Source organism: Loxodonta africana, chromosome 3 (genome assembly GCF_030014295.1).
Source record: "Loxodonta africana isolate mLoxAfr1 chromosome 3, mLoxAfr1.hap2, whole genome shotgun sequence".
Taxonomy (NCBI): Eukaryota; Metazoa; Chordata; class Mammalia; order Proboscidea; family Elephantidae; genus Loxodonta; species Loxodonta africana.
The window spans coordinates 207,969,043-207,995,489 of NC_087344.1; the positions used below are offsets into that span (position 1 = coordinate 207,969,043).

General features: G+C 40.2%; 1 protein-coding gene across 1 annotated transcript in view; it reads left to right on the plus strand.

The window, feature by feature from the left end:
* VAMP4 (vesicle associated membrane protein 4) overlaps positions 1-25,170 on the plus strand; it is a 42,436-nt gene extending 17,266 nt beyond the window's left edge. Inside the window, exons 3-8 of the mRNA XM_064280016.1 lie at positions 138-184; positions 11,467-11,517; positions 15,902-16,009; positions 17,679-17,733; positions 18,715-18,794; positions 22,562-25,170. Coding sequence (XP_064136086.1) covers positions 138-184; positions 11,467-11,517; positions 15,902-16,009; positions 17,679-17,733; positions 18,715-18,794; positions 22,562-22,769 — 549 coding nt within the window. The 3' untranslated portion in view covers positions 22,770-25,170. The remainder of the gene's footprint in view (positions 1-137; positions 185-11,466; positions 11,518-15,901; positions 16,010-17,678; positions 17,734-18,714; positions 18,795-22,561) is intronic.
* Positions 25,171-26,447: the final 1,277 nt, after the last annotated feature.

Genomic DNA, 26,447 nt, shown 5'->3' on the forward strand with positions numbered 1-26,447 from the left:
GTATAAGTAATCACTCTTCCTTCTGTCTGGAAGCTTGGAGTTAAGAAATCTCATCAGGATAGGACTTGTTTCATTACTCCTTCCTGGCAGTTAGTCCTCTGAATCTGAAAACTCAAGTCTTTTTCTTCTTTTAACAGAGAAATCTTTTGGAAGATGATTCAGATGAAGAAGAGGACTTTTTTCTGTAAGTTTTTAAACATGTATATATAGCTTTGAGGTGTAATTGACATATAGTAATATATACGTATATATGTTTAAGTGTACAGTATGAATTTTGACATATGTCTACATTCTTGAAATGATCACCAAAATCAAGATAACAAACATAGCCATCACTCCAAAGTTTTCCTCATCACCTCTGGTAATCCATCACTCTCCCAGTCCCCAGGCAACCACTGATTTGCATCATGTCACTATGGATTAATTTGTGCTTTCTAGAATTTTATATGATTGGAATCATTAAGTATGTCCCTTTTTACTGGCTTCATTTACTCAGCATAATTATTTGGAGATTTGTCCATGCTGTTGCGTGTATCAATAGATTGTTTCTTTTTATTGTTGAGTAGTATCCCATTCTTTCTTTCCTTTCTTTTTTAATGACCTTTTGCTTTGTTCATGTATGATGTCCTTGATGTCATCCCACAACTCGTCTGGTCTTTGGTCATTAGTATTTGACACATGCAGCAAGTCTGGTCTTGAAATGGTCTCTAAATTCCGGTGGAATATACTCAAGGTTGTTGCATGTGATATTCATGATGTTGTTCCATAATTTCCACATTTGGTTGGATCACCTTTCTTGGGAATAGGCATAAATATGGATCTCTTCCAGGCAGTTGGCCAGGAAGCTGTCTTCCATATTTCTTGGCATAGATGAGTGAGCACCTCCACCGCTACATCTGTTTGTTGAAACATCTTAATTGATATTCCATCCATTCCTGGAGCCTTGTTTTTCGCCAGTGACTTCAGAGCAGCTTGGACTTCTTCCTTTAGTACCATCAGTTCCTGATCATATGCCATCTCTTGAAATGCTTGAACATCGACTAATCCTTTTTGGTATGATGACTCTGTGTATTCCTTCCATCTTCTTTTGATGCTTCCTGCATCATTTAATATTTTCCCCATGGAAACCTTCACTATTGCAAATTATAGAACAATATCATTAATATCGCACGCAAGCAAAATTTTGCTGAAGATCATTCAAAAACGGCTGCAGCAGTATATCGACAGGGAACTGCCAGAAATTCAGGCGGGTTTCAGAAGAGGATGTGGAACCAGGGATATCATTGCTGATGTTAGATGGACCCTGGCTGAAAGCAAAGAATACCAAAAGGATGTTTTATTGACTATGCAAAGGGATTCGACTGTGTGGAAAATAACAAACTATGGATAACATTGAGAAGAATGGAAATTCCAAAACACTTAATTGTGCTCATGAGGAATGTTTACATAGATCGAGAGGCAGTTGTTTGGACAGAACAAGGGGATACCGATTGGTTTCAAGTCAGGAAAGGTGTGCGTCAGGGTTGTGTTCTTTCACCATACCTATTCAATTTGTATGCTGAGCAAATAACCCAAGAAGCTGGACTATATGAAGAAGAACGGGGCATCAGGATTGGAGGAAGACTCATTAACAACCTGCGTTATGCAGATGACACAACCTTGCTTGCTGAAAGTGAAGAAGACTTGAAGTACTTGCTAATGAAGATCAAGGACCACAGCCTTCAGCATGGATTGCACCTCAACATAAGGAAAACAAAAATCCTCACAAGGGGACCAATGAGCAACATCATGATAAATGGAGAAGAGATTGAAATTGTCAAGGATCTCATTTTACTTGGATCCACAATCAACAGCCATGGAAGCAGCAGTCAAGAAATCAAAAGACGCATTGGGTAAATCTGGTGCAAAGGACCTCTTCAAAGTGTCGAAGAGCAAAGATGTCACCCTGAAGACTAAGGTGCACCTGACCCAAGCCATGGTATTTTCAGTCACATCCTATGCATGTGAAAGCTGGACAATGAATAAGGAAGACCAAAGAAGAATCAATGCCTTTGAATTGTGGTGTTGGCGAAGAATATTGAAGATCCCATGGACTGCCAAAAGAACAGACAAATCTGTCTTAGAAGAAGTACAACCAGAATGCTCCTTAGAGGCAAAGATGGCGAGACGGCGTCTTGCATACTTTAGACATGTTGTCAGGAGAGATCAGTCCTTGGAGAAGAACATCACGCTTGGAAGAGTACAGGGTGAGTGGAAAAGAGGAGGACCCTCGATGAGGTGGATTGACACAGTGGCTGCAACAATGAGCTCAATCATAACAATGAGTGTAAGGGTGGCTCAGGACTGGGCAGTGTTTCGTTCTGTTGTGCATAGGCTCTCTATGATTCGGAACCGACTCGACGGCACCTAACAACAGCAACAGCATACTCAAGGTTGTATTTTGGCTCTTCTGAGCTTGTTTTAGTTTTCCTCAACTTCAACTTTGAACTTACATATGGGTGAAAAGACAGGAAAGAAAGAAAAGAACCAAAATGGATGTCAGAAGAGACTCTGAAACTCGCCCTTGAACAAGGAGTAGCTAAAATGAACAGAAGAAATGATGAAGTAAAAGAACTGAACAGAAGATTTCAAAGGGTAGCTCGAGACGACAAAGTAAAGTATTATAGTGAATATGCAAAGCGTTGGAGTTAGAAAACCAAAAGGTAAGAACACGCTAGACATTTCTCAAGCTGAAAGAACTGAAGAAAAAAATCAAGCCTCAAGTTGCAATAGTGAAGGATCCCTGAGTAAAATGTTGAATGATGCAGGAAGCGTAAGAGAACATGGAAGGAATACACAGAGTCATTGTATCAGAATGAATTGGTCAGTGTTCATGCATTTCAGGAGGTACCATATGATCAATAACCATTGGTATTGAAGGAAGAAGTCCAAGCTGCACTGAAAGCATTGTCAAAAAACAAGGGTCTAGGAACTGATGGAATACCAGTTGAGATATTTCAACAAATGGATGCAATGCTGGAAGTGCTCACTCGTCTATGCCTAGACATTTGGAAAACAGCTACCTGGCCAACTAACTGGAAGAGATCCATATCCATGCCCATTCCAAAGAAAGGTGATCCAATGGAATGTAGAAATTATTGAACAATCTCAGTAATATCACACAGAGGTAAAATTGTACTGAAGATAATTCAAAAACAGTTGCAGCAGTACAGGGACAGAGAATTTCCAGAAATTCAAGCTGGATTCAGAAGAAGATGTGGAAGGAGGGATATCATTGCTGATGTCAGATGGATCTTGGCTGAAAGCAGGGAACACCAGAAAGATGTTTACCTGTATTTTATTGACTATGCAAAGACATTTGACTGTGTGGATCATAATGAATTGTGGATAACACTGCAGAAATGGGAATTCCAGAACACTTAATTGTGCTTATGTGGAATCTGTATGTAGACTAAGGCAGCTGTTCAAACAGAGCAAGCGGGTACTGTGTGGTTTAAAATCAGGAAAGGTGTGTGTCAGGGTTGTGTCCTTTCACCATACTTACTCAGTTTGTATGCTAAGCAGATAACCTGAGAAGCTGGACTATATGAAGAAGAATGGGGCATCAGGATTGGAGGAAGACTCATTAACAACCTGCAATATGCAGATGACACAACTTTCCTTTTTGAAAGTGAAGAGGACCTGAAGCGCTTAATGATGAAGGTCAAAGACTACAGCCTTCACTATGGATACCTCAGCATAAAGAAAATAAAACCCTCACAACTGAATCAGTAAGGAACATCATGATAAACAGAGAAAATATTGAAATTGTCAAGGATTTTGTTTTCCTTGGATCCACAGTCAGTGCTCATGGAAGCAGCAGTCAGCAAATCAAATGCCGTATTGCATTGGGCAAGTCTGCAAAATCCTCTTTAAAGTGTTAAAAAGTAAAGATGTCCCTTTGAGGACTAAGGTGCACCTGACCCAAACCATGGTATTTTCAGTCATCTCCTATGCACGTTAAAGCTGGACAGTGAATAATGAAGACCAAAGAAGAATTGATGCCTTTGGATTATGGTGTTGGCAAAGAATGTTGACTATACCATGGATGCCAGAAGAGCAAGTCTGTCTTGGAAGAAGTACAGCCAGAATGCTCCTTAGAAGTGAGGATGGCGAGGCTTTGCCTCACGTACTTTGGATGTGTTTATCAGAAGGGGTCAGTGCTTGGTAAAGTAGAGGGCCAGTGAAAAAGAGGAAGACCCTTCAACGGGATGGATTGGCATAGTGGCTGCCAGCAATGGCCTGAAGCATGGCAACGGTTATGCAGATAGCACAGGACTGGGCAGTGCTTTCTTCTGTTATACACAGAGTCCCTATGAGTCGGAACCGACTTGATGGCACCTAGCAAGAACAACAATAATGACGAATGATGTTTCGTGGTCCTATTTGTCATTCGCACATCTTCTTTGGTGAGGTATCTGTTGAAATGTTTTGCCTGTTTTGAAGTTGGTCATTTGTCTTCTTATTAAGTCATAAGAGTTCTTTATATATTCCAGAAACACATTTCGTTGTTGGATATGTGTTTCGCAAGTATTTTCTCCCAATCTGTAACTTATTTTTCATTTTCATAACAGTATCTTTTACAGAGCAAAGTTTTTTATTTTGATGAAATCAATTTATTGAAAAATTTCTTACGTTGTTTTTGCTATCTTGTGTTGTATTTCAGAAATTTTTGCCAAACCCAAGGGCACTAAGATATTCTGTGTTTTCTTCCAGTGGTTTTATAGTTTTTAACTCTTACACTTAGGTCTGTTACCCATTTCAAGTTAATTTTTGCTTATGGAATGAGGTAAGGATGAAGGTCCTTTTTTTTGGACATGTGGCTGTCCAATTGTTTCAGCATCATTTGATGAAAAGATTATCCTTTGCCACTGAACTGTCTTGGGAACTTTGTACAAAGTAACGGACCATATATATGGCGTGCTTTTTTTTTATTTCTGTACTAGGAAACCCTGGTGGCGTAGTGGTTAAGTGCTACGGCTGCTAACCAAAGGGTTGGCAGCTTGAATCTGCCAGGTGCTCCTTGGAAACTCTGTGGGGCAGTTCTACTTTGTCATATAGGGTCGCTATGAGTCGGAATCGACTTGACGGCCCTGGGTTTTATTTCTGTATTCTTTTCTTCCATTGGTCTATATGTCTGTCTAATATCAATATCAATATCACACTTTTTATTACTATGATTTTATAATAAGTTGCAATGTAGTACAGTGTATGTCTTTCAACTTTGTTCTCACACAGAGTTCTTTTGGCTATTAGAGATTCTGTGCGTTTCCATATAAATTTTAGAATCATCTTGGTAATTGCTTAAAAAGTTGCTGGAAGTTTGAGATTGCATTCAATCTATAAATAAATCTGGCGAGAGTTAATATCTTAACAATACTGAGCTTTCTGACCCATGAATATGTCATATCTGTTTAGATCTTTGATTTCTGTCAGCAGTTTTATAGTTTTCAGTGTCTAAATCTTGTACATTTTTTGCCAAGTTTATCCTTAAGTATTTTATAACTTCCTGATGCTACTAAAAATGGCATTGAAAAAATTTTAATTTCCTGTTACAGGCAGTCCCCAGGGTATGAACATCTGACTTGCGTGCAACCCATAGTTATGAACCAAACCCTGTAAGGTGTATTATATTATATTAAAAATTTGAGGTACCTACAACAGTTTGTAATAACAAACGGGTGCAACTTTGTGATGTGCATCGAACCATTGTTATTACTGTATTGTTATTATGTTAAGGATGTTTTTAGTGTGTCTGGAAGTGTTTCTTTAATCCTTTCCGTGCTTAGAAAGGTGTACTGTATACTGAGACAAACATTTGACTAAATGGCGTTAGGTATGAACTGTACCTAATTGTTCTTACAAATGTGACTTAAAGAGAGATTTAGGAACAGAACTGGCTCGTAATCCAGGGAATGCCTGTGTTCATTGCTAATGTATAGAAATGCAATTGATTTTACAAATTGCCTTGGTATTGTGTAACCTTGCTAAATTCACTTATTATTCCTAGGAGCTTTTTTGTAGATTTCATTAGAATTTCTGCAGAGGTGATTATGTCATTGGCAAATAAAGGTACTTTTACTTCCTCCTGTCCAATATATGGAGCCCTGGTGGTGCAGTGGTTAAGAGCTACTGTTGCTAACCAAAAGGTCGCCAGTTTGAATCCACCAGCTGCTCCTCGGAAACCCGATGGGGCAATTCTCTTCTGTCCTATGGGGTCGCTATGAGTCGGCATCGACTTGACTGCCATGGGTTTGGTTTTTTTGGATCCAGTCTATGGAGTCCTGGGGGCACAGTGGTTAATACCTATGGTTGCTCACCGGAAGATCAGCGGTTTGAATCCACCAGCCTCTTCTTAGAAACCCTGTGGGGCAGTTCTGCTCTGTCCTGTAGAGTCGCTGTGAATCAGAATCATCTTGACAGCAGGGAGTTTGATTTTATGCCCTGGTGGCGCAGTGGCTAAGAGCTCATCTGTGAACCAAAAGGTCAGCAGTTCGAACCCACCAGCTGCTCCCTGGAAACCCTGTGGGGCAGTTCTGCTCTGTCCTGTAGGGTCAGTGTGAGTTGGAATCGGCTCAGCAGCTGTGATTTTTTTTCCCCGGTTTATGCCTTTTGTTTTTTTTCTTTTAGCCAGCCTGTTGCTCTGGCTAGATCCTCCAGTACAGTATTGAGTAATCGTGGTGAGGGAGGACGTTTCTTGCCTTATTCCTGATCTTAGGAAAAACTGTTCAGCCTTTGTCCCTTAAGTTGGATATTAACTGTAGGTTTTCTGTAGTTTCCCTTTATTAGGCTGAGGAAGTTCTCTTGTACTCCTAGTTTGCTAAGAGTTTTTTTTTTTTTTTTTTTTAATCAGAATTGATGTTGGATTTTGTGAAGTGTTTCTTCTCATCTGTTGAGATGATCGTACGGTTTTTCTTCATTTGTCTGTTAAAGTGCTGACCTATATTGATGAATTTTGGAACTTTAAACCAATCTTGCATTCTTGGGATAAACCCTATTTGGTCATCATGTAGTATCCTTTTAAACGTTGGAATCAGTTTGCTAAGATTTTTTTAAGACTTTTTGTGCCTGTGTTCATGAGAGATATTGGTTGGTTGATAGTTGTTACGGATTAGATGGTGTCCCCCCCAAAATGTGTCTCAACTTGGCTGAGCCATGATTCCTGGTATTGTGTGGTTATCCTCCATTTTGTGATCTAGTATAATTTTCCTATGTGTTGTAAATACTAACCTCTATGATGTTAATGAGGCAGGATTAGAGGCAGCTATGTTAATGAGGCGGGACAGGAACTCTGGGATTAGGTTGTATCTTGGGTCAGCCTCTTTTGAGATATAAAAGTGAAAAGAGAGGAGAGGGACTTCCTTACCACTAAGCAAGAAGAGCTGGGAGTGTAGCACATCCTTTGTAATCAGGATCCCTGTGCTGGGAAGCTGCTGGATGAGGGGAAGATTGATGACGAAGAGCTTACCCCAGAGCTGACAGGAAACCTTTCCCTGGAGCTGGCGCCTTGAATTCGGACTTCTAGCCTCCTAGACTGTGAGAGAATAAACTTGTTTGTTAAAGCCACCCACTTGTGGTATTTCTATTACAGTAGCACTAGATAGCTAAGACGGAATTTGTTACCGGAGGAGTGGGGTGCTGCTCTAACAGTTTCCTACAACGTATAAGTGGTTTTGAAACTGCAAATGGGTAGAGACTGGAAGTGTTTTAAGGTGCCTAATGGTAAAAGCCTAGATTGCCTTAAAGAGACTATTGGTGGAATTATGGACGTCAAAGACAATTCTGGTGAGGGGTCAGAGGAAGTGAAGGGAGCTGTTACATTGGAGAGGGCGGAGACTTGGAGAAGCAGCAACAGAGGAATGATAGCAGCAGAAGACGGCACTAGAGAGCTGAGAGCCTTCGGGCAGGAGGCTTCCCTGTGGAGCAGGGTGCCTCCTGGCACTTATTGGTGGAGTGAGGCTCCTTGAATCACAGAGCGAGAGAGCTGAGTGCCTTCCAGCCAGTGTTTACTGGCGGAGTGGGATGCCTCCAGGTACTTATCAGTAGAGCTTTGTAACTCCTACCCTAGCAGGGCGTAGGCTGGGCTGGCCCAAGAGGCCTGAGGGGACAAGAGGCCAAGGAACCAGGAAGCAGAAGCTGAAGAGGCAAGGAGCACAGGAAGCACAGCTGCTTCCGTCTCAAACAGTATGACCATGACCCCTGAGGTCTCAAAGGATAGAATCACAGCCTGCTGGGTCTCAAAGGGTAGGGCCACAGCCTCCTAGGTTTCAAAGAGTCAGGTCTTCACTAGCTTGATTCCAGAGAGTGGAACTTCCATTCACAAGTGCCAGGGGATGGAGGTAGGGCTTCCATGCCAAAGGGGCAGAAGAAGGAAACCTACTGGGGGCGAGGGCTTAGGGTCACCACTTAGACAAACAAGGAGAATGGGGCTGCCCAAATCCAAGGGAGCCAAGTTGCCATCCAGTGGGCCTAGAAGGTGTAGCTGAAGCCCAGGGCTGAGGGGCCTCCACCCAGAATTGGGAAAGTATGGTCAACACCTCTAGTGTGGAGGGCAGGGCCATTGCCTAAATGGTCTCAGAGAACAGAGGATTATTTTCAAGGCTTGAGAGCTAATGTCATGTGTTCTGCTGAGTTGTTTGGTGCTTCTTCTTGCCCTCCGATTTCTCCTGTTTGTAATGAAAAAGTCTACCTTGTGCCCGTTCCACCATTGTACTTTGGAGGCAGATAACTTGTATTCTAGATTTCACAAATGAAGAGGAATTTTGCACCAGGATGGAATATGGACTTGGAGTTGATTTAAAACTTTTGGGATGATATGTTAGGGTAAAAGTCTTTTACATGTGGCAAAGACATGAATTTTGGGGTGCCAAAGGATGGATTATGAATTGAATTTTGTTCTCCCAAAATGTGTGTCAGTTTGGCTAGGCCATGATTCTCATATTGTGTGCTTGTCCTTCCTTTTGTGATCTGAAGTGATTTTCCTATGTCTTGTAAATCCTAACCTCTATGATGCTAACAAGGCAGGATTAGAGTTACGTTAATGAGGCAGGACACAGTCTGCAGAATTAGGTTGTATCTTGAGTCAATCTCTTTTGAGATATAGAAGAGAAGCAAGCAGAGAGGAGAGGGACCTCATTACAACCATGCAAGAAAAGCTAGGAGTGGAGTGAGTCCCTGCTGCTGAGAAGCTCCTAGACCAGGGGAATATTGATGACAAGAACCTTGCCCCGGAGCTAACAGAGAGAGAAAGACTTCCCTGGAGCTGGTGCCCTGAATTTGGACTTCTAGCCTCTTAACTGTGAGAGAACAAATTTCTGTTTGTTAAAGCCATCACTTGTGGTATTTCTGTTACAGCAGCACTGGGTGACTAAGAAAAGTTACATCTTTTTGTTTCGTTTGTTTGTCTTAAGTTACTGCTGGGCCCCATAGAATGAGTTGGGAAATGTTCTCTCTCTTTCAGTTCTCTTGAAAAGTTTGTGTAGTATTGGTATTATTTCTTCCTTAAAAGTTTGGTAGAAATTAACCTTGAATCCATCTAGTTCTAGAATATTCTTTGTGGAAATTTTTTTTAACTTTTAATTTAAAATAATTTTACATTTATGGAAGAGATACGTAGATAATACAGAGATCCCATTTGCCCTTCACCTGGCTTCTCTTCGTTAGTTTTATGTAACCATGTAACATTTATCTGTAGTAATCTCCCTCTCACATTTCTAACAGTAATTTGTGTCTTTTCTCTCTTTCTCCTGATCAGTCTGACTAGAAATTTATCAATTTTTAGTTCTGAAAGAATCAGCTTTTTTTTCCCCATGAATATTTTAAAGCCTCATGTTACTTAATAGATAAGACAAACATAACTGCTTCTTTTTTTTTTTTTAAACCTATACCTGCTGGCGTAGAGGTTAAGTGCTGTGGCTGCTAACCAAGTGGTTAGCAGTTCGAATCCACCAGCAGCTCCTTGGAAACTCTATGGGGCTGTTCTACCCTGTCCTGTAGGGTCGCTATGAGTTGGAATCTATTGGACGGCAATGGGTTTGGGTTTTTTTGTTTTATATTTGGGTTAATTTTAACCCGATAATTTTCAGATTATATATTTTACTTTTATTGTTTCCTCATTTAATGGCTGCTTTTACTTGCTTGGAAACCCTGATGGCATAGTGGTTAAGCGCTATGGCTGCTAAGCAAAGGGTCGGCAGTTTAAATCCGCCAGGCGCTCCTCAGAAACTCTATGGGGAAGTTCTACTCTGTTCTCTAGGGTCGCTATGAGTCCGAATCAACTCGACAGCACTGGGTTTGGTTTGGTTTTGGTTTACTTGCTTTGGAGACCCAGGTGGCGTAGTGGTCAAGTGCTACGGCTGCTAACCAAAAGGTTGACAGTTTGACTCCACCAGGTGCTCCTTGGAAACCCTATGGGGCAGTTCTACTCTGTCCTGTAGGGTCGCTATGAGTCGGAATCGACTCGATGGCAATGAGTTTGGTTTTCAGTTGACCAGTTCTTTTTTGTTCTTGCCTAGTTTTAAGGGATAGCCTCTGGTTCCAATATTGATATTTTATGAGTTGCAATGTTAACTTTCACTTTGAATCGAATGCTGGTCCAGTGAGTGTTTAGTTAGAGCTTTAAAGATTTAAGGAATATAGAGTAATTAAGGCAAAGATGATATATTCTGTTTATAAATTATGTTAAATTAACTGTCTGTAGGCAGACTTTTCCATCTAAAAATGTGTTTACTTCCTCAGTAGTTGTTTTCTTCACTTCGTTGAAAAATTGCTATATGCCTAGAAGTTTAAGAACCTATTTTATTTTTAGCCTTGTGGTTTATACTTTCTTCTGTATCTTCACAAGAATGATAATTACTTAAAATATCAGAAAGTTTTCACGTCAAGAATATTAAAATGAACAATAAACAGATGATAATTTGAGAAATGTTGATATTTTCATACGTTCTTGTATTTTCCCTTTGCTTTATGTTGGTAAGTTTAAGATGAGTAATAAATGAAACATACTTAAAAATGTTTAGTGTTTTGAGTGAATTTTTTCTCCCCATGTCCCTGCCAGTCAGCATAGTATCATAGCCTAAGGTCAAGGTGAATTATACTTTCAGTTGTTATATTTCAGCAGTTATTGATTAGAACCACCTGTATATAATATATAATTAATGATTATATAAACCTTGATTTCTCTGAAAGTTGTAACAGTTGGAAGTGTTGGGTTAGCTATGGCCAGCAGTAAACACCAATGAAGTCAAGAGAGGCTTCCACATCATTTAGCTCCAGCATTACCAATAACGGGTGGATCCTTGAAAGAGATGACTGATCATGTTTAGAATTCAGCTTAGTTGTCTGTGTATGTGTGTGTGTTTTCTGGGTTTTTTTGTTTTTTTTTTTAAGTACTATCACTACTAATATTTGCTTGGTATTTCATTTTAGAAGGGGACCATCTGGACCAAGATTTGGACCGAGAAATGATAAAATTAAGCAGTAAGTTCCTGAGACACTCATTTGTTTAAATGACCATCATATTTCTGTGTAACCAGGTGCTGGCATGAACCAAATCTGGCTGCCACCTGTTTTTGTAAATAAAGTTTTATTGGCACACAGCCACACTCATTTGCTTACATATTATCTACTGTTGCTTTTGAGCTACAGTGGCAGAGTAGTTGTGACAGAGCCCTTATGGCCAACAAAACCTAAAATAACTACTATCTGGTCCTTTTCAGAAAAAAAATTTGCTGACCCATGATGTAAACTAAATGTAATTCCTGGATTATAAAAAAGCCCAATTCTTTTTATTTTCCCAAAGCTATAAGGAAATGCAATTTCTGGTTGGTGGTTTTTGTTTTTTTGTTTTAACTTGATTGCCTTATGTCAGATCCACTTATTAGTGTAATCTGAAGGTCTGTTTTAGTTTTAAATCTATAGCCTGATTCCCATTTTTAGAGTGATAATAAAAGTAATATGACAGATTTAATTGTTTGAAGAGTAATATCTTTTTTATCTACTTCCAGAATCTTTTCATATCTGTAACTTATCCTAATCCATGTATCGATCTAAGTTTTATGGCTAATTTTCAGTTTAAAGCCTTTGCTGTATATACAGTAAAACTTGCAAAAGCCGGAACCTTTGTAAGGCGAAACCTGTCAGAAAAGGAAAATTCAAAATTTTCCGCTAATGGAGAGTGATAGAAAAGTGGTACACTGCACCCTGTCAAAGGCAGAAAACTTGTGGGACTCAGAAGAACAGAACAGTCCTGGCGAATTCCAGCTTTCCGAGGTGTCCCTGTGTTATTGGTGTTAGATGCTGTAGTGAATGTATCTAGTGTTTGAAGGCTATGCCTCCTGGCAGGGAGGGAGAAAGAATGGATAAAGCAGTGAATCACACATTAGGTTGAGGGAAGGACCCTGGACCAACTGACCAAGCTGTAAAGACTATGGAAGGCAAACTGAGGGGCCAAGGGTCACTTTCCTAATCCTGGAAATAGCTGGCACTGTAATAGGTTATCTAGTTATCGGTCAGATATTTGGGCTTTAGTTAGATAGCTGTTGGTGTGAAGAAATACGTCCTCGTCCTAAACCTCATTCTAGCTAATAGATTTCAAGATGCAGAACCAAGGTACCGACAAATTGATTAAAGTACCAGATGTGGTGTATTGGTTTTCTATTGCTGCGTAACAAATTACAAGACCTCAGCAGCTTAAAACCACACACATTTATTATAGCACAGTTTCCATAGGTCAGGAGTTCAGGTGTGGCCTGGTTGGGCCCTCCGCGCAGGGTCTCGCAAGGCTGCAGTCAAGATGTCGGCCAGGGCGATGTTTCGCCTGAGGCTCAGGATCAAGCTCATGTGGCTCTTGGCAGAATTCATTTGCTTGTAGCTGCAGACCTTGCGCTGCTGCTTTTCCAAGGCCAAAAGGAAGAATGTGTTCAGGGAATGCCTAAGCCCTCTCTAAAGGGCTGACCTGATCAGGTCAGGTCCACCAAGAAGAGTCTTTATTTTGATTACTCAAAGTTAAATTCATTCCAACCCAACCCACTGCTGTCTAGTCAATTTCATCTCAAAGCAACCCTATAGGACAGGGTAGAACTGCCCCATAGGGTTTCCAAGGCCGTCAGTCTTTGCAGGAGCAGATTACCACATCTTTCCCCCGCATAACAACTGGTGGGTTCGAACCACTGACCTTTCCATTAGCAGTGGAGCGCTTTAACGACTGTGCTACCAGGGCACCTGTTAAACTGGTTGGGGACCTTAATTACATTAGCACAATCCCTTCACTTTTGTTAGATAACAGTATAATCACAGGAGTGCTATCCCATCACCTTTGCCACCTTTTGTTGGCTAGAAGCAAGGTAGAGCTTTCACCCATGCTCAGGAGGAGAGAGTTACGTGAAGGCGTGGGTATGGGGGCAGGAGTCACAAGACCTGTCTTACAGTTCGCAGTATATTATGCAGTGTTGAAGTTCCACTGTTCCATTATACAAATTAACTAATAAGGATTTAAATTGTTCTTCCACTGATATGTGTGGGACATTTTACTGCTGCTCAAAAGCTGAGAGCTGGTTGATTTCAGAACTGTGGCAGACAATGTACAGGGTGAGCCTGGAACATCAGAAAGTAAAGAAATGCTCAAAGTGTGCTGGAGATGTGTGAAAAGGACATAGAAACCAATGTGAATGGGCCCCCACTGGCCAAACCTGGGCAAGAATTAGCGTCAAAATAAACAATGAAAGTTCAGTATTATAATCCATCAGCATCCCCATTTTACAGTAAGAAATTGAGGCTCAAGTAACAAGTGTCAGAGCTAGGGGGAACTGACCTCAAAATGACTTATATAAGATGTGGATAAGTACATTTCTCGGAGCAGTGTAAATGACAAATGTGGAGTTACAATCTATTGCTGAATAAATGAAAATAGAAAGCAAATCCTCAGGTTTGCAAAGTGGTGCTTTTGTCTCTGGTATGACAAGTTAGAGCCTTCCCTCCTTCTGGGGGGTGACCCCTCATTAATAAATTGCACCTGGACTATAAGTGAGCTACAGATACCTGGTGAGAAGCCATAACTTTGAGCCTTCCCTGAGTGTGGTATAACTTGTATACTTGAGCATGCTCGTTGTTGCTAGGACCCCGGAAGCTCTGCTTATGGGGCTGTGACAGGAGAAGTAGTTTCTCTGGAGAATGACAAGTCTAAGTGTCAGGCACACAGGACAAGGCAAGTCCAGGCCTGACTGCTTTGTCTGGTAAACATACAGTGAGCCACTTTTAGATTCAGACAGTTTATTACCTACATAGACAGTGATTGGAAGTTGCCAGCTCCCCAGGTCCTTGTCCCACACACCAAAAATGGCAATACCAAAACAAAAGGGCGGATGACTACAACTCGAGTTGTGGGATACACCGTTGCTAAGGAACCAATTCCAGATTGCAGCTGAGTTGCCTGTAGGCAGCAGATACGGCCTGCAGAAAGCTTCATACCTCATCAGAACCTGGGAGGTGACAAGACTCTTTCTTCTGACAGCCTTCCAGGGGAGATGGGTGAGTGGGAAATGGCCTTACAAGCCACTTATCCTCTCCTGTTCCAGGAGGCTCATGGAACATTTTGCTAAGACTCAGATTAGCTGTGGTTCTGGCCTTCTGCTGCCAGCTCTTTATGAAAGCGCCAGGATGCCACGGCAGAGCTGTTCCTTTACACTGAGCCAGAGCGACTCTTGTACCCACCCACGGGGTCTTGTTCTCTTACGCCTCGGCTTCTACTAGAGAAGGGGACTCCACTGATGACGCACTTGTTTTTGTCCTTTGTTTCCTGTCTGGTATCCTGCAGAGTGAGCCTGGTACTGGGTGTGGCCTACGGGGTCTTTTGAGTATGATTTTCTAGCTGAGCCCTAAAACCACTGCCAGTTGTACAGAGTGGGTATTATAGACTATATGTCTAAGTGTGTATGCCAGGCATACACACATGGATATGTATATGTATATATTAAATTACCACAATAACTTTGGTGATTACAGAACTTTAGAATATTAAGTATAATGGTTCTTGCTCTAAAGCGGAGGGCCTACCAGATTTGGTAAGAAAGTTACATCAGAATACACAAATTACACTTTGTTGAGACAACCTCATTGTCTTAGTTATTCTCTCACACTCTAGGAGGATAGAAGTCCGATTTGAGGGCACCAGCTCCGGGGGAAGGCTTTCTGTCAGCTCTTGGGAAAGGTCCCTGTCATCAGCCCTCCCCTGGGTCTAGGAGTTTCTCAGTGCAGGGACCTGGGTCCAAAGGACTTACTCTGCCCCTGGCTCTTTTTTCTTGATGGTGTGAGGTAGCTCCCCTCTCTGCTCCTTCTCTCTTTTATGTCTCAGAAGGGATTTACTCAAGATACAGCCTAATCCTGTAAATTGTGTCCTGCCTCATTAGCACAGCTGCCTCTAATCCTGCCTCATTAACATCGTAGAAGTTAGGATTTACAGCACATGGGTAATTGTATCAGATTACAAAATGGAGGACAACCACACACTATGGGAATCATGACCTGGCCAAGTTGACACACATTTTTGGAGACCACAGTTCGATCCATGACATACACCAATGCTCATCTAACCAAGGCCTGACTTACCATTGTGCCCAAGATGGTGGAGCACAATTTACATCTTACGCAAGGACAGTTCTCTGGTGTTAACTTAGTATCCCAGATTGTTAGCACTGGTGAGTTTCTTATGTTAAGATACGTTATTATCTGTCGTTACAACATTCAAGTGCAGGGTATTTCTTGTCTGCATGGGCAGATACGATATAGCAGCAGCATTGTTGCTTTGTTTGAATTTGACTGGCCACTAATTATTATTTTGCTAATATTTATTGTGTTTTCGGTGAAGGTCTACACAGCAGTTTAGGTTGCCATTGGTTACATTCTTCACAGTGTGTGTACCTTCAAAGGCCGCAGATGAGGGTGTAAAGTATGAAAACTTCTCTATGAGATATGGGTGAGTGTGGCATGTTGCAGACTGTGACTTTCTCTCAATGGAAGAGAGCTGGCATTTATCAGACGTGTGCTAAGTGGTAGATGCTGTGTTAAGTGCTCGAAAAACACTGTCACCTTTAATTCTCACAACTGAGATGAGATTATTCTCTTCATTTTAAAGGTGAGAAAATAGGCTCAAAGAGGCTTGCAAAGTGACTTGCCAAGTTGCGCACACTGTAAGTGGTAAAGCTGGATTGCAGACTCAGGTCTGTGCGCATACAGAAGTCAAGCTGTCTCCTCTCAGCTACGGAGCTTCCCTGTTGATATCGGAACAGGGAGATTTCAGGAACACAGTGCTATCAGACTCTAAAACCAAAACAAACTAAACCGCTTGCCGTTGAGCCCATTCCGACTCATAGTGACCGTATATGACGGAGCAGAACTGCCCCGCAGGGTTTTCTAGGCTGTAATCTTTACAGAAGCAGACTGCCATATCTTTTTCATGCTGAGCAGCTGGTGGGTTTGAACCATTGACCTTTCCGTTAGCAGCAGAGCGCTTAGCCACTGCACCACCAGGGCTCCTGTCAGACTCTAGGAGGATTTGGAATAAAGTTGAAAACGTCTTTTTCTTTCTGCATGTCTTTATCTTTTCCTGGGTATGTTGTTCTCTTTCCTGTCCTTTCTTCTACCACGTGACCCTCCTTTAACTGACAGTGATACAAATCTCCACTCCTCCTTCACAAACCTGCTTTTCCTTTGAGATCTTAATTTTCTGTTTCGTTTTGGCTATCGTCCACTACCGTTCATTTGCTCAGATTATTAATCTAGGAGTCCTCTACCCTTTTCTCTCCCTTGCTCTCCCATCCACACCTGATCGATCACTTAGCTTTTGAAATACTCCTCTTACATACATATATTCCTTAGCCAAGAGCTTTCCCACTGTCCACCGCCTCCTTTACTCTACCCAGTTACTCTGATCCAGGCTGAATTCACACAGGCTTCAATGTCTCCTAGAACACACTTTACGTGTCCATTTTGGAAACCGAATGTTTTCATGTGTTTCTAACATACTTGGGCAAACTCTTTATTACCCTTAGTGTATATAATATAAGGAGCCCTGATGGTGCAGTGCTTAAGCACTTGGCTGCTAATCAAAAGGTCAGCGGTTCTAACCCACCAGCTGCTCCACTGGAGAAAAGACCTGGCGACCTGTTCCCGTAAAGATCACAGCCTAGGAAACCCTACAAAGCGGTTCTACTCGGTCTTACAGGCTGTCTATGGGTTGGGATTGACTCGACAGTACACAGCAACATCAACATGTATGTAATATTCATAGCTGTGTCTGTGTGGCGCCTCAGCAGCCTACTGAAAAGGAGATGAAACTGTCAGAATCAAGCTGTCTAACTAAATTCTGCTGTTAATGGGCATTCTGGTAGTATATTTGTGGGTTACATTACTAGTCAGAAACAGGGCTAAAAAGAAACCGTCTAAGTTAAATATGTTGTCTTTAATTGCCTGTGTACTTATGCTCAGAAACGGAAGAACGTTGTTAGAAAGCCTTAAACTTAAAAATTGTATAGTTGAACAATTCTCTGAGAACTTGCTATTTTCTATCATAGCTAATAAAAGTTTTGAAAATTGTAAATATTCTCAAAAGAAGAATAAGTACTTTATCTTTTTATTTCAAATAGTGTTCAGAATCAGGTGGATGAAGTTATTGATGTCATGCAAGAAAATATCACAAAGGTAATTGAAAGAGGGGAGAGACTAGATGAACTACAGGACAAATCAGGTACAGACACTTTATCTGTTTCTTGGTGGTGTTAATACGTGTTTTAGTAGCTTATTTCTTCTCCCGTTTGTCTAGCCAAAGACTAGGAATGATGGCTTAGGAAACTGACATTTGGTTCTTAAGTTTATGATTTTAATGGTTTAATTTTAACTCCCTCGACTTCCTGTCATCCTCTTACTGTATGATTTCTTAAATTGTTCAGTTGAGAAGAGAGAATTTAAAAATTCATTGTTGGAAAGTTAGAATAGAAAAAACAACCCTTGGTTATATTTTTCTTTTGCTTTATCGTGTTGTTGTTCGGCTTTGTAGTTCTTTTGAGCGCAAGGATTAGAGGTGTAATCGCTTTTTTCCAAAACTTATTTCAAACTTATCTGATATTTTATTTTATGTTTTCTTTGGTAACTTCATAGTCCTTTACCAACAGGCATTGGTCTTTGTATCTATAACAGTTCCTGGCATATAGTAGGCACTCAAACATTGTTTGAATGGTGGACAGCTGAGTACCTGATCATTAATCCTTGACAGACTTATTTAACGGAAAATATATACTGTTTTGCTTCAAAATCAGTCCACTTTGATATCATCTAGGAATCTAACCTTCACATGTAAATATCTTTCTTTAGATGTGCCAAGCATTTAAAATTTTAAAGGACATTTCCTTACCAGAATTTATGTTTATTTAAAGGCATTGATGCCGTGGAAAGACTTCTCTTAATCTTATAGTCAAAATGGATTAAATAAACTGATTTACAGCAGTTATTTTTTTTTAAATACAAAATGCCAGAATTTGTGGGTGGAAGAAAGGGAGGATGTTGTTTTCGTGCTTAAAAAGGAATGAGTTTGTAGAATTAGAAATGAATATTTTCTTTGTGTGACTAGATAAACCAATCCTGTTATGTCGTTTAATCCTTCTCTCCGTCCTCTGTGTGATATAGAAAGCTTATCGGATAATGCAACTGCTTTTAGCAACAGATCCAAGCAACTTCGAAGGCAAATGTGGTGGCGTGGATGCAAAGTAAGTGAATCAGAAGGTATTAGTAATATTGGATAGCGTCTCAAGTGGGTTTTAAAGATGCGAAGGAAGAAGGGCCTCTAGATCATAAACTCTGAGAACACGGGCAGCAGCTGTCTTGCTTCTTATTATGTCTTCTGAACCTGGGACAGGTAGGAACGCAATAAACATTCCTCAGAAGATTCCTGTTGGCACGGGAATAACTACAGGAATGCATCGGGTGCCTAAAGTGGTGCTTTCATACATTTCTTCATAGAAAATAATCCACGTTTCAGTAATAACTGGCTCTAGTAACAAATGTAAATTTTTATATTTATATTCTTTTAACTTACTATTAGTACTTTTTAGAGGCACTTACAGCATTAAATGTAGCAATACTAAAAATAATAAAATGGAAACTACAGAAAAAATAGAATTTTCTGTTAAAAGCAGTTCACATATTGGAATTTGTTATGGAAAATGAGGTTAAGAAAAAAAGGCTCTCCTCTCCCTTGTTATTCCAGACAGTGTTCAATTAGACTCACAGAAGTTTTTAACAAGGGAAAGAAGTGTAGAATCACTCCATACTAATATATTCCTGCAAAACATTTTATAGAAGCTAATTTACTTCAAATATGGCTGCTAAACATTAAAGAGTTTCTTTTAAGATTTTATGGTGAATTTTGTATCATGTGAGCAAAGCCTTTATTTTTCTCATAAGTCTATGTGTCATTTTTTACTTTGTTGAAAATTTTAGACGTGAGTTCATTATTATTAGTCTCATTTTCAGATTTAACAATAACTTTTCTGAACTTGAGCTTGCTGTCTGCTAAGTCTTTCTTCCAGGAGTGGCCTTGGACTCACTGTTTTCTGTCTACTTGTTGACTCCTCTTACTTTCAGAAGTAGACCTGCGTTTCCCACCCTTGCCTAGAATATTGAGTCCTTAAATTTCCAATTGTGTACACTGGCTTGAAAGAACAGAAGGTCCATGAGCCGTTCACGCTCCCCCATCACACGTACCCATTCATGTAGCCACCACAAGGTGATCAGAGTGTGCAGCTCACCAGGACTGTCTTCCCCCGCTCCGAGCAGACAGCTGCTCCAGGCCTCTATTTACTGACCCACTTGGGCACACACACAGAGTTCACTACCTGTCTTACCTTTCAGTGTGACTGGGGGCAACCCTTTACGGACCTTTACCTGAGGATGTGGAGGGAAGCTATTACACAGAAGAGCGGGCAGCTCAGGCAAGCTAGTGTTCAGGATTCAGAAACTCTGTCTGGGGAGAGTGCCCAGCCTTCTTTAACCATATGTAAGGACTTTCATTTTATGCTTTATGGGGTTTAGGTAAGGTTTAGGGGGAAAAAATGGAACTAGATTCTTAAACGGTGTCTGTAGCACGCCGAGGACCTTTGGGGATCACTGACAGCATGTATTGGAAGCCATTTTTCTATAACTTAAGCAGATCGTTTAGAATAGCAACTGTAGCTTCAGTCTCACACACCCCATTAGCGCCTCACTGTGTTGCCACTTGTCCAGGACTGCCTCTGCATGCCTGCCACGCTCTGGGCTGTTTTTCATAATGATGATTTAGGAAGGGGTTTAAGAAAAGGGACAGAAAACAGATCAGGGTTGCCAGTGATGAAGATTGCATATAATGGGGCATGAGGGAACTTTGTGAGGGGGTGGAAATATTCTGTATCTCGATTGCGATGGTTGACAACTGCCTTATTTGTCAAAACCCATGGAAATGTACTTTAAGAGGGTACATTTTACTCTATATAAACTACAGGTTCCCCCCACTATCTGAAAGTAAAGCATTCCTATGAAACCTTTTGTAGGCCAAAATGTCATTAAAGGGAAGAAGCAATTACCATTAATTTATATGGGAAAATTTTTGATTGTTCCCAGACCCAAAAATTAACCTACCATATCATACCAAATAGCACATAAAACCTTCACAAGCTCTCCTAGGCTTTTTTCACACCTTAGGATGCATCTTGCTCATGGATGCATGAAATAAACCGAGATAAAGCACAGACATGGTCAAACCCGTGACGGCTTGATGCTGAGATGCTGAGTGTGGTTCCCAGGGAAGGAGCTTGGTGTTGCCACTCTAGCTGTTCGGGATTCGTGCTGCTGCTTTAACAGCTTGCTGCAAAACAAACGCCGGATGCGGTTACTGCTTTTCACCTTTTTTCATAAAAGTGAATATCCTCTTCATATTTCTTTTGGTTAGCGTAAACAGGTACTAATGTAGGTCTTTCATAAAAGTGATGTAAAGCAAACTTTCGAAAAGCGGGAGATACTTGTATACCTTAATAAACCAGACAAATAAACAAGCAAACTAGCGACTAGGGGGTAGTGGAGAGGGAGAATCCCTGACACCTCTCTAAGCATCTAGGAGCTCAGATAAATGGGTTTTTGTCCATGTCATCTGGAAGAGATCTTTGAGCATATATGAGTACAATACTGCCATTTTTGGCTATAAACATTTTCTGGCAGTGCTAGAAACCCAAGGAAGAAAACTCTACTCATTAAGGTGTCAAAAATTTATATTGATATTTCCATTTAAATCTTTTAAATGTTAAGGTTAGCACACATTAACAGGGCAAATTCATGTATGTTTTGGGCAAAGTTGAAAAACTAAGATTGTAATTGCTTTAGAAGTATTGTTAGATTAAAAAAAAAGATTAAAGTATAGTATTATGTGAACCCATATACCTACTAAAAATATAACTCCTCTCTCCATCTGGTCTCAGTCTGTTTCTACAGTTTTTGGTTATAGTAATTAGTAATTTTTATAGGCATTGGTGTCCAAATTGTAAAGCTTCCATATATTCCTCCTGGTCATTTTGTTATTGTCATGAATGTAATGCCACTGAACTGTCAAAGTAATTTATTTCAGTGACAACTAATTAGCTAGTTGGTTGCTATTTATAATCATCACAATGTTTCATCTGTTTATATTAACTGGGTATCTTTTTTTCTGAGTGAACCATCTTTAATCAGTTATGTGTGAAAATGTTTGATGAAAACAAGGCTTTCATTTGAATTCATCAGGAAAATCAAATCAGTTTATAATTTAGGCATTTTAGGATTAAATATGAGTGGGACAATTTTTATAAAGAGAGATGAGGTGGGCTTAAAAATTAAGTAGCTGATCAAGGACTAATCTTACTGAAACTGGCACACAGAATGCTCTTAGGTAAGATATTGATTAAATTAGGTTACTCATCAAGAGTCTAAATTATATTTCTCAAATGAAGCTAAGAGAGAAGGAACTTAAACTTTGAGAATAAGTGCTATAAAAAATGCTGCTGTAATAGTGCAATTGGATGCGTGTGTTACTGGTCATATCCTGGCTCTCAAACAGTTACTAAAATATTGTCTGCTTTTCCTGGCCTCATGTTAGAAGTCAGCCTGAGAGAGAAAGGGTCCAGGTCCTTGAAGACCTTGTTACTATTCACTGTAGAGTACAGCCTTGAACAATAAAGTGCAGCCAAAAAAAAAAAACTTAAATTTGGGGATGCAAAACAGTCAGCAAGTTTATATGACAAAAATTTTGACTAGAGGAGGCAGGGCCAAGGTGGCAGAATACCCAGACAATTCTGGCAATCCCTCTTGCAATGAAGACCTGAAAAAACAAGTGAAACGATTATATTTATGGCAAGCTAGGAGCCCTGAAAATCTAAGGCAAAGATAGAAAACCGACTGAGCAGCAGGGTCAGGGAGAGATAGTTCAGAAGTGGAGAGGAGTTGCCGAACCTGAATTGCTGGGATCCCTCAGGCACCATTCCCAGGAGTGGCTGCGGCGGGCTGGTATTCAGCCACTGTTTCGTCAGGGAGAAGCAGCCAGCTGCACAACCTACTCACACCTGTGGAACCAGAGAATAATGGCGAACTTGGCAAAAGCTAAGTACTTAATGTTTATTTTACTGTGCTCCCCTGCCCCAAGCCAGCTTCAGAGGCTGGTGATTTCCCTGGGCCTGAGATAGGCCCTACTGAGCACCAGGAACCATTCTTGTGGCCCTGGAGAAGGAATAAATTTGCAATTCGGGAAAAAGATAATGTGCTAGCTCCACTAACCTGGGGAGCTCCGGACAGAAGCACCTCCTGTCCAGGTGTAAACAGTTGTTGGACTTTGAGTACTTTTCCCCCCTGCATGGACCTGTGGGCCTATTTCAGAATAGGCCCTTGTTGGCAGACTGCAACTGTTTCAGCTGTGTGGTAGAGAGGTGCGTCTTCAATATTTGACACTGCTTTAGCTATTAAACAGAGTCCTCACCTACCCACATTTGGGGCCTAAGGACTGGTGGCTCCACTTAGGTCACCCAGCCACCCACGACGGGTGTAAGGATAACTGGTACCTCCCAGTCCTTAAGACCCAAAGCATATGGGTGCCCACGGCCCATCTGCAGAACCCACCCACCTGTACGCTCTAGGGAACAGGGATGTGCTTTCCTCAGAGACACTTGGGGGATGAATCTCAGCCCCTTGGCTTGTTCAGAGCTTGACCCCCTGCTGCAACCAGATACAGATACCTACACCAATCATTGCTGCCGGTCTAAGACTGTAGGACAGAGCCTGTACCACACACTTGATGAGCAGCTACCTGGACAACTGAGCTGAATCCATACAAGAAAAGTGAATGGACTCCTAGACTGATATACCTGATAATACCTCTAGCCATCTGGTGACAGGACATCAGAGCTTCAAAGGCAAAGATAATCAAGCTAGCTCATTCAAGCAACCCATTTGGGCATATCAAAACAAAACAAAAACCAAGAAGCTAGGATACAGTAAGCAAACATTAAATAAACTAATATAATAACTTCTAGATGTCTCAGAGACAACAGGTCAATATGAAATCACATAAAGAAACAGACTGAACACTTCAACAAGCTCTCGAAAGAATCCAGAGATCTTCTAGATGAGAGTGCTCTCCTGGAATTATCGGATGAAGAATACAAAAGATTAATATACAGAACCCTTTAAGACATCAGGAAGGTGATCATGGAATATGTGGAACAAGCCAAGAAACACACAGATTAAACAGTTGAAGAAATTAAAAAGGTTATTCAAGAACATAATGAAAAATTTAATAAGCTGGAAGAATCTATAACGAGACAGCAATCAGAAATTCAGAAGATTAACAATAAAATTACTGAATTAGACAACTCAATAGAAAGAGAAGCAAAATTGAGCAAGTGGAAGGCAGAATTGGTGAGCTTGAAGATAAAGCACTTGGCACCAATATATTTGAAGAAAAATCAGATAAAAGAATTTTTTAAAAATGAAGAAAACTTCACAATCATTTGAGACTCTATCAAGAGAAATAACCCATGAGTGATTGGAGTACCAGAACAGAGAAGGATAACAGAAAATAGAGAATTGTTGAGGATTTGTTGACAGAAAACTTCCCTGATATCATGAAAGATGAAGATATCTATCCAAGATGCTTATCGAACTCCACATAAGGTAGATGTTAAAGTCAACAAGACATATAATCAAACTTGCCAAAACCAAAGCTAAAGAGAGAATTTTAAGAGAAGCTGGGGATAAACAAAAAGTCACCCACAAAGGAGAGTCAGGACTACTCAGCAGAAACCATGCAGGCAAGAAGGCAAGGGGATGACTTATGTAAAGCATTGAAGGAAAAAAACTGCCATCCAAGAATCATATATCCAGCAAAACTCCCTCAAATATGAAGGTGAAATTAGGACATTTCCAGATAAACAGAAGTTTAGGGAATTCATAAAAGCCAAACCAAAACTACAAGAAATATGAAAGGCAATTCTTTGGTTAGAAAATCAGTACTATCAGATATCAACCCAAGACTAGAATGCTGGACAGAGCAATCAGATGTCAGCCCAGACAGGAAAATCACAAAAATAAATCAAGGTAAAAAACCACTCAAAACAGGGAAACAGTGATGTTATTCTGTAAAAGAAGACAACATTCAAACAATAAAGAGGAACTAAGAAATGTAGTCATAGATCTTTCATATAGAGAGGAAGACAAGTTGATATAAAGAAATAAAAGTTAGGTTTAAATGTAGAAAAATAGGAGTAAATATTAAGGTAACCCCAAAGGAGACAAACTATCCTACACAGCACAATAAAATACAAGAAAAAAATAGAGACTCAGCAGAAACAAAATCAGCAACAACGAATAAGAGGAAAAGACAGTATATAAACTACTCAGCACAAAAAATTAAGTGGGAAAAAGAAACTGTCAACAACACACAAAAAAAGACATCAGAATGACAGCGTTAAATTCATACCTGTCCATAATTATGCTGAATGTAAATGGACTAAATGCACCAATAAAGAGAGAGTGGCAGAATGGATAAAAAAAACATGATCTGTCTATATATTATCTACAAGAGACACACCTTAGCCTTAGAGACACAAACAAACTAAAACTCAAAGGATGGAAAAAAAATATATATCAAGCAAACAACAATCAAAAAAGACAGGAGTGGCAGTATTAATTTCTGACAAAATAGACTTGAAAGTTAAATCCATCATAAAGAATAAGGAAGGACACTATATAATGATTAAAGGGACAATATAACAGGAGGATATAGCCATATTAAATATTTACACACCCAATGACAGGGCTGCAAGATACGTAAAACAAACTCTTTAACAGCATTGAAAAGTGAGATAGACACCTGCACAATTATAGTGTGAGACTTCAACACACCACTTCTGGTGAAGGACAGGACATCCAGAAAGAAGTTCAAAGGCACAGAATATCTAAATGCCACAGTCAACCAACTTGACCTTATAGACATACACAGAACACTCCACCCAACAGCAGCCAAGTACTTTCTTTTCTAGTGCACGTGGAACATCCTCTAGAATAGACCACATATTAGGTCACAAAGCAAGCCTTAGCAGAATCCAAAACATCAAAATATTACAAACCATCTTCTCTGATCATAAGGCCATAAAAGTAGAAATGAATAACAAAAAACAGGGAAAAGAAATCAAACACTTGGAAACTGAATAATACCCTGCTCAAAAAAGATGGGGTTATAGAAGACATTAAGGATGGAATAAAGAAATTCATTGAATCCAGTGAGAATGAAAACATTTCTGTCAGAACTTTGGTACACAGCGAAAGCAGTGCTCAGAGGTCAATTTATATCAATAAATGCACACATCCAAAAAGAAGAAAGGGCCAAAATCAAAGAATTATCCCTACAACTTGAACAAATGGAGAGCAACAAAAGAAACCCTCAGGCACCAGAAGAAAACAGATAATAAAAATTAGAGCAGAATTACATGAAATAGAAAAACAGTTGAAAGAATTAACAAATCCAAAAGATGGCTCTTTGAAAAAATTAACAAAATTGATAAACCATTGGCCAAACCAACAAAAGAAAAACAGGAGAGGAAGCAGATAACCCGAATAAGAAATGAGATGCGCGATATTACAACAGACCCAATGGAAATTAAAGGAATCATATCAGATAAGTATAAAAAATTGTACTGTAACAAATTTGAAAACTAGAAGAAGCAAATGAATTCCTAGAAACACACTGCCTACCTAAACTAACACAAACAAATAGAACAACTAAATAGACCCACAACAAAAAAAGAGATTGAAAAGGTAATCCAAAACTCCTACTAAAAAGTCCTGGCCCGGTCGTCATCACTGCAGAG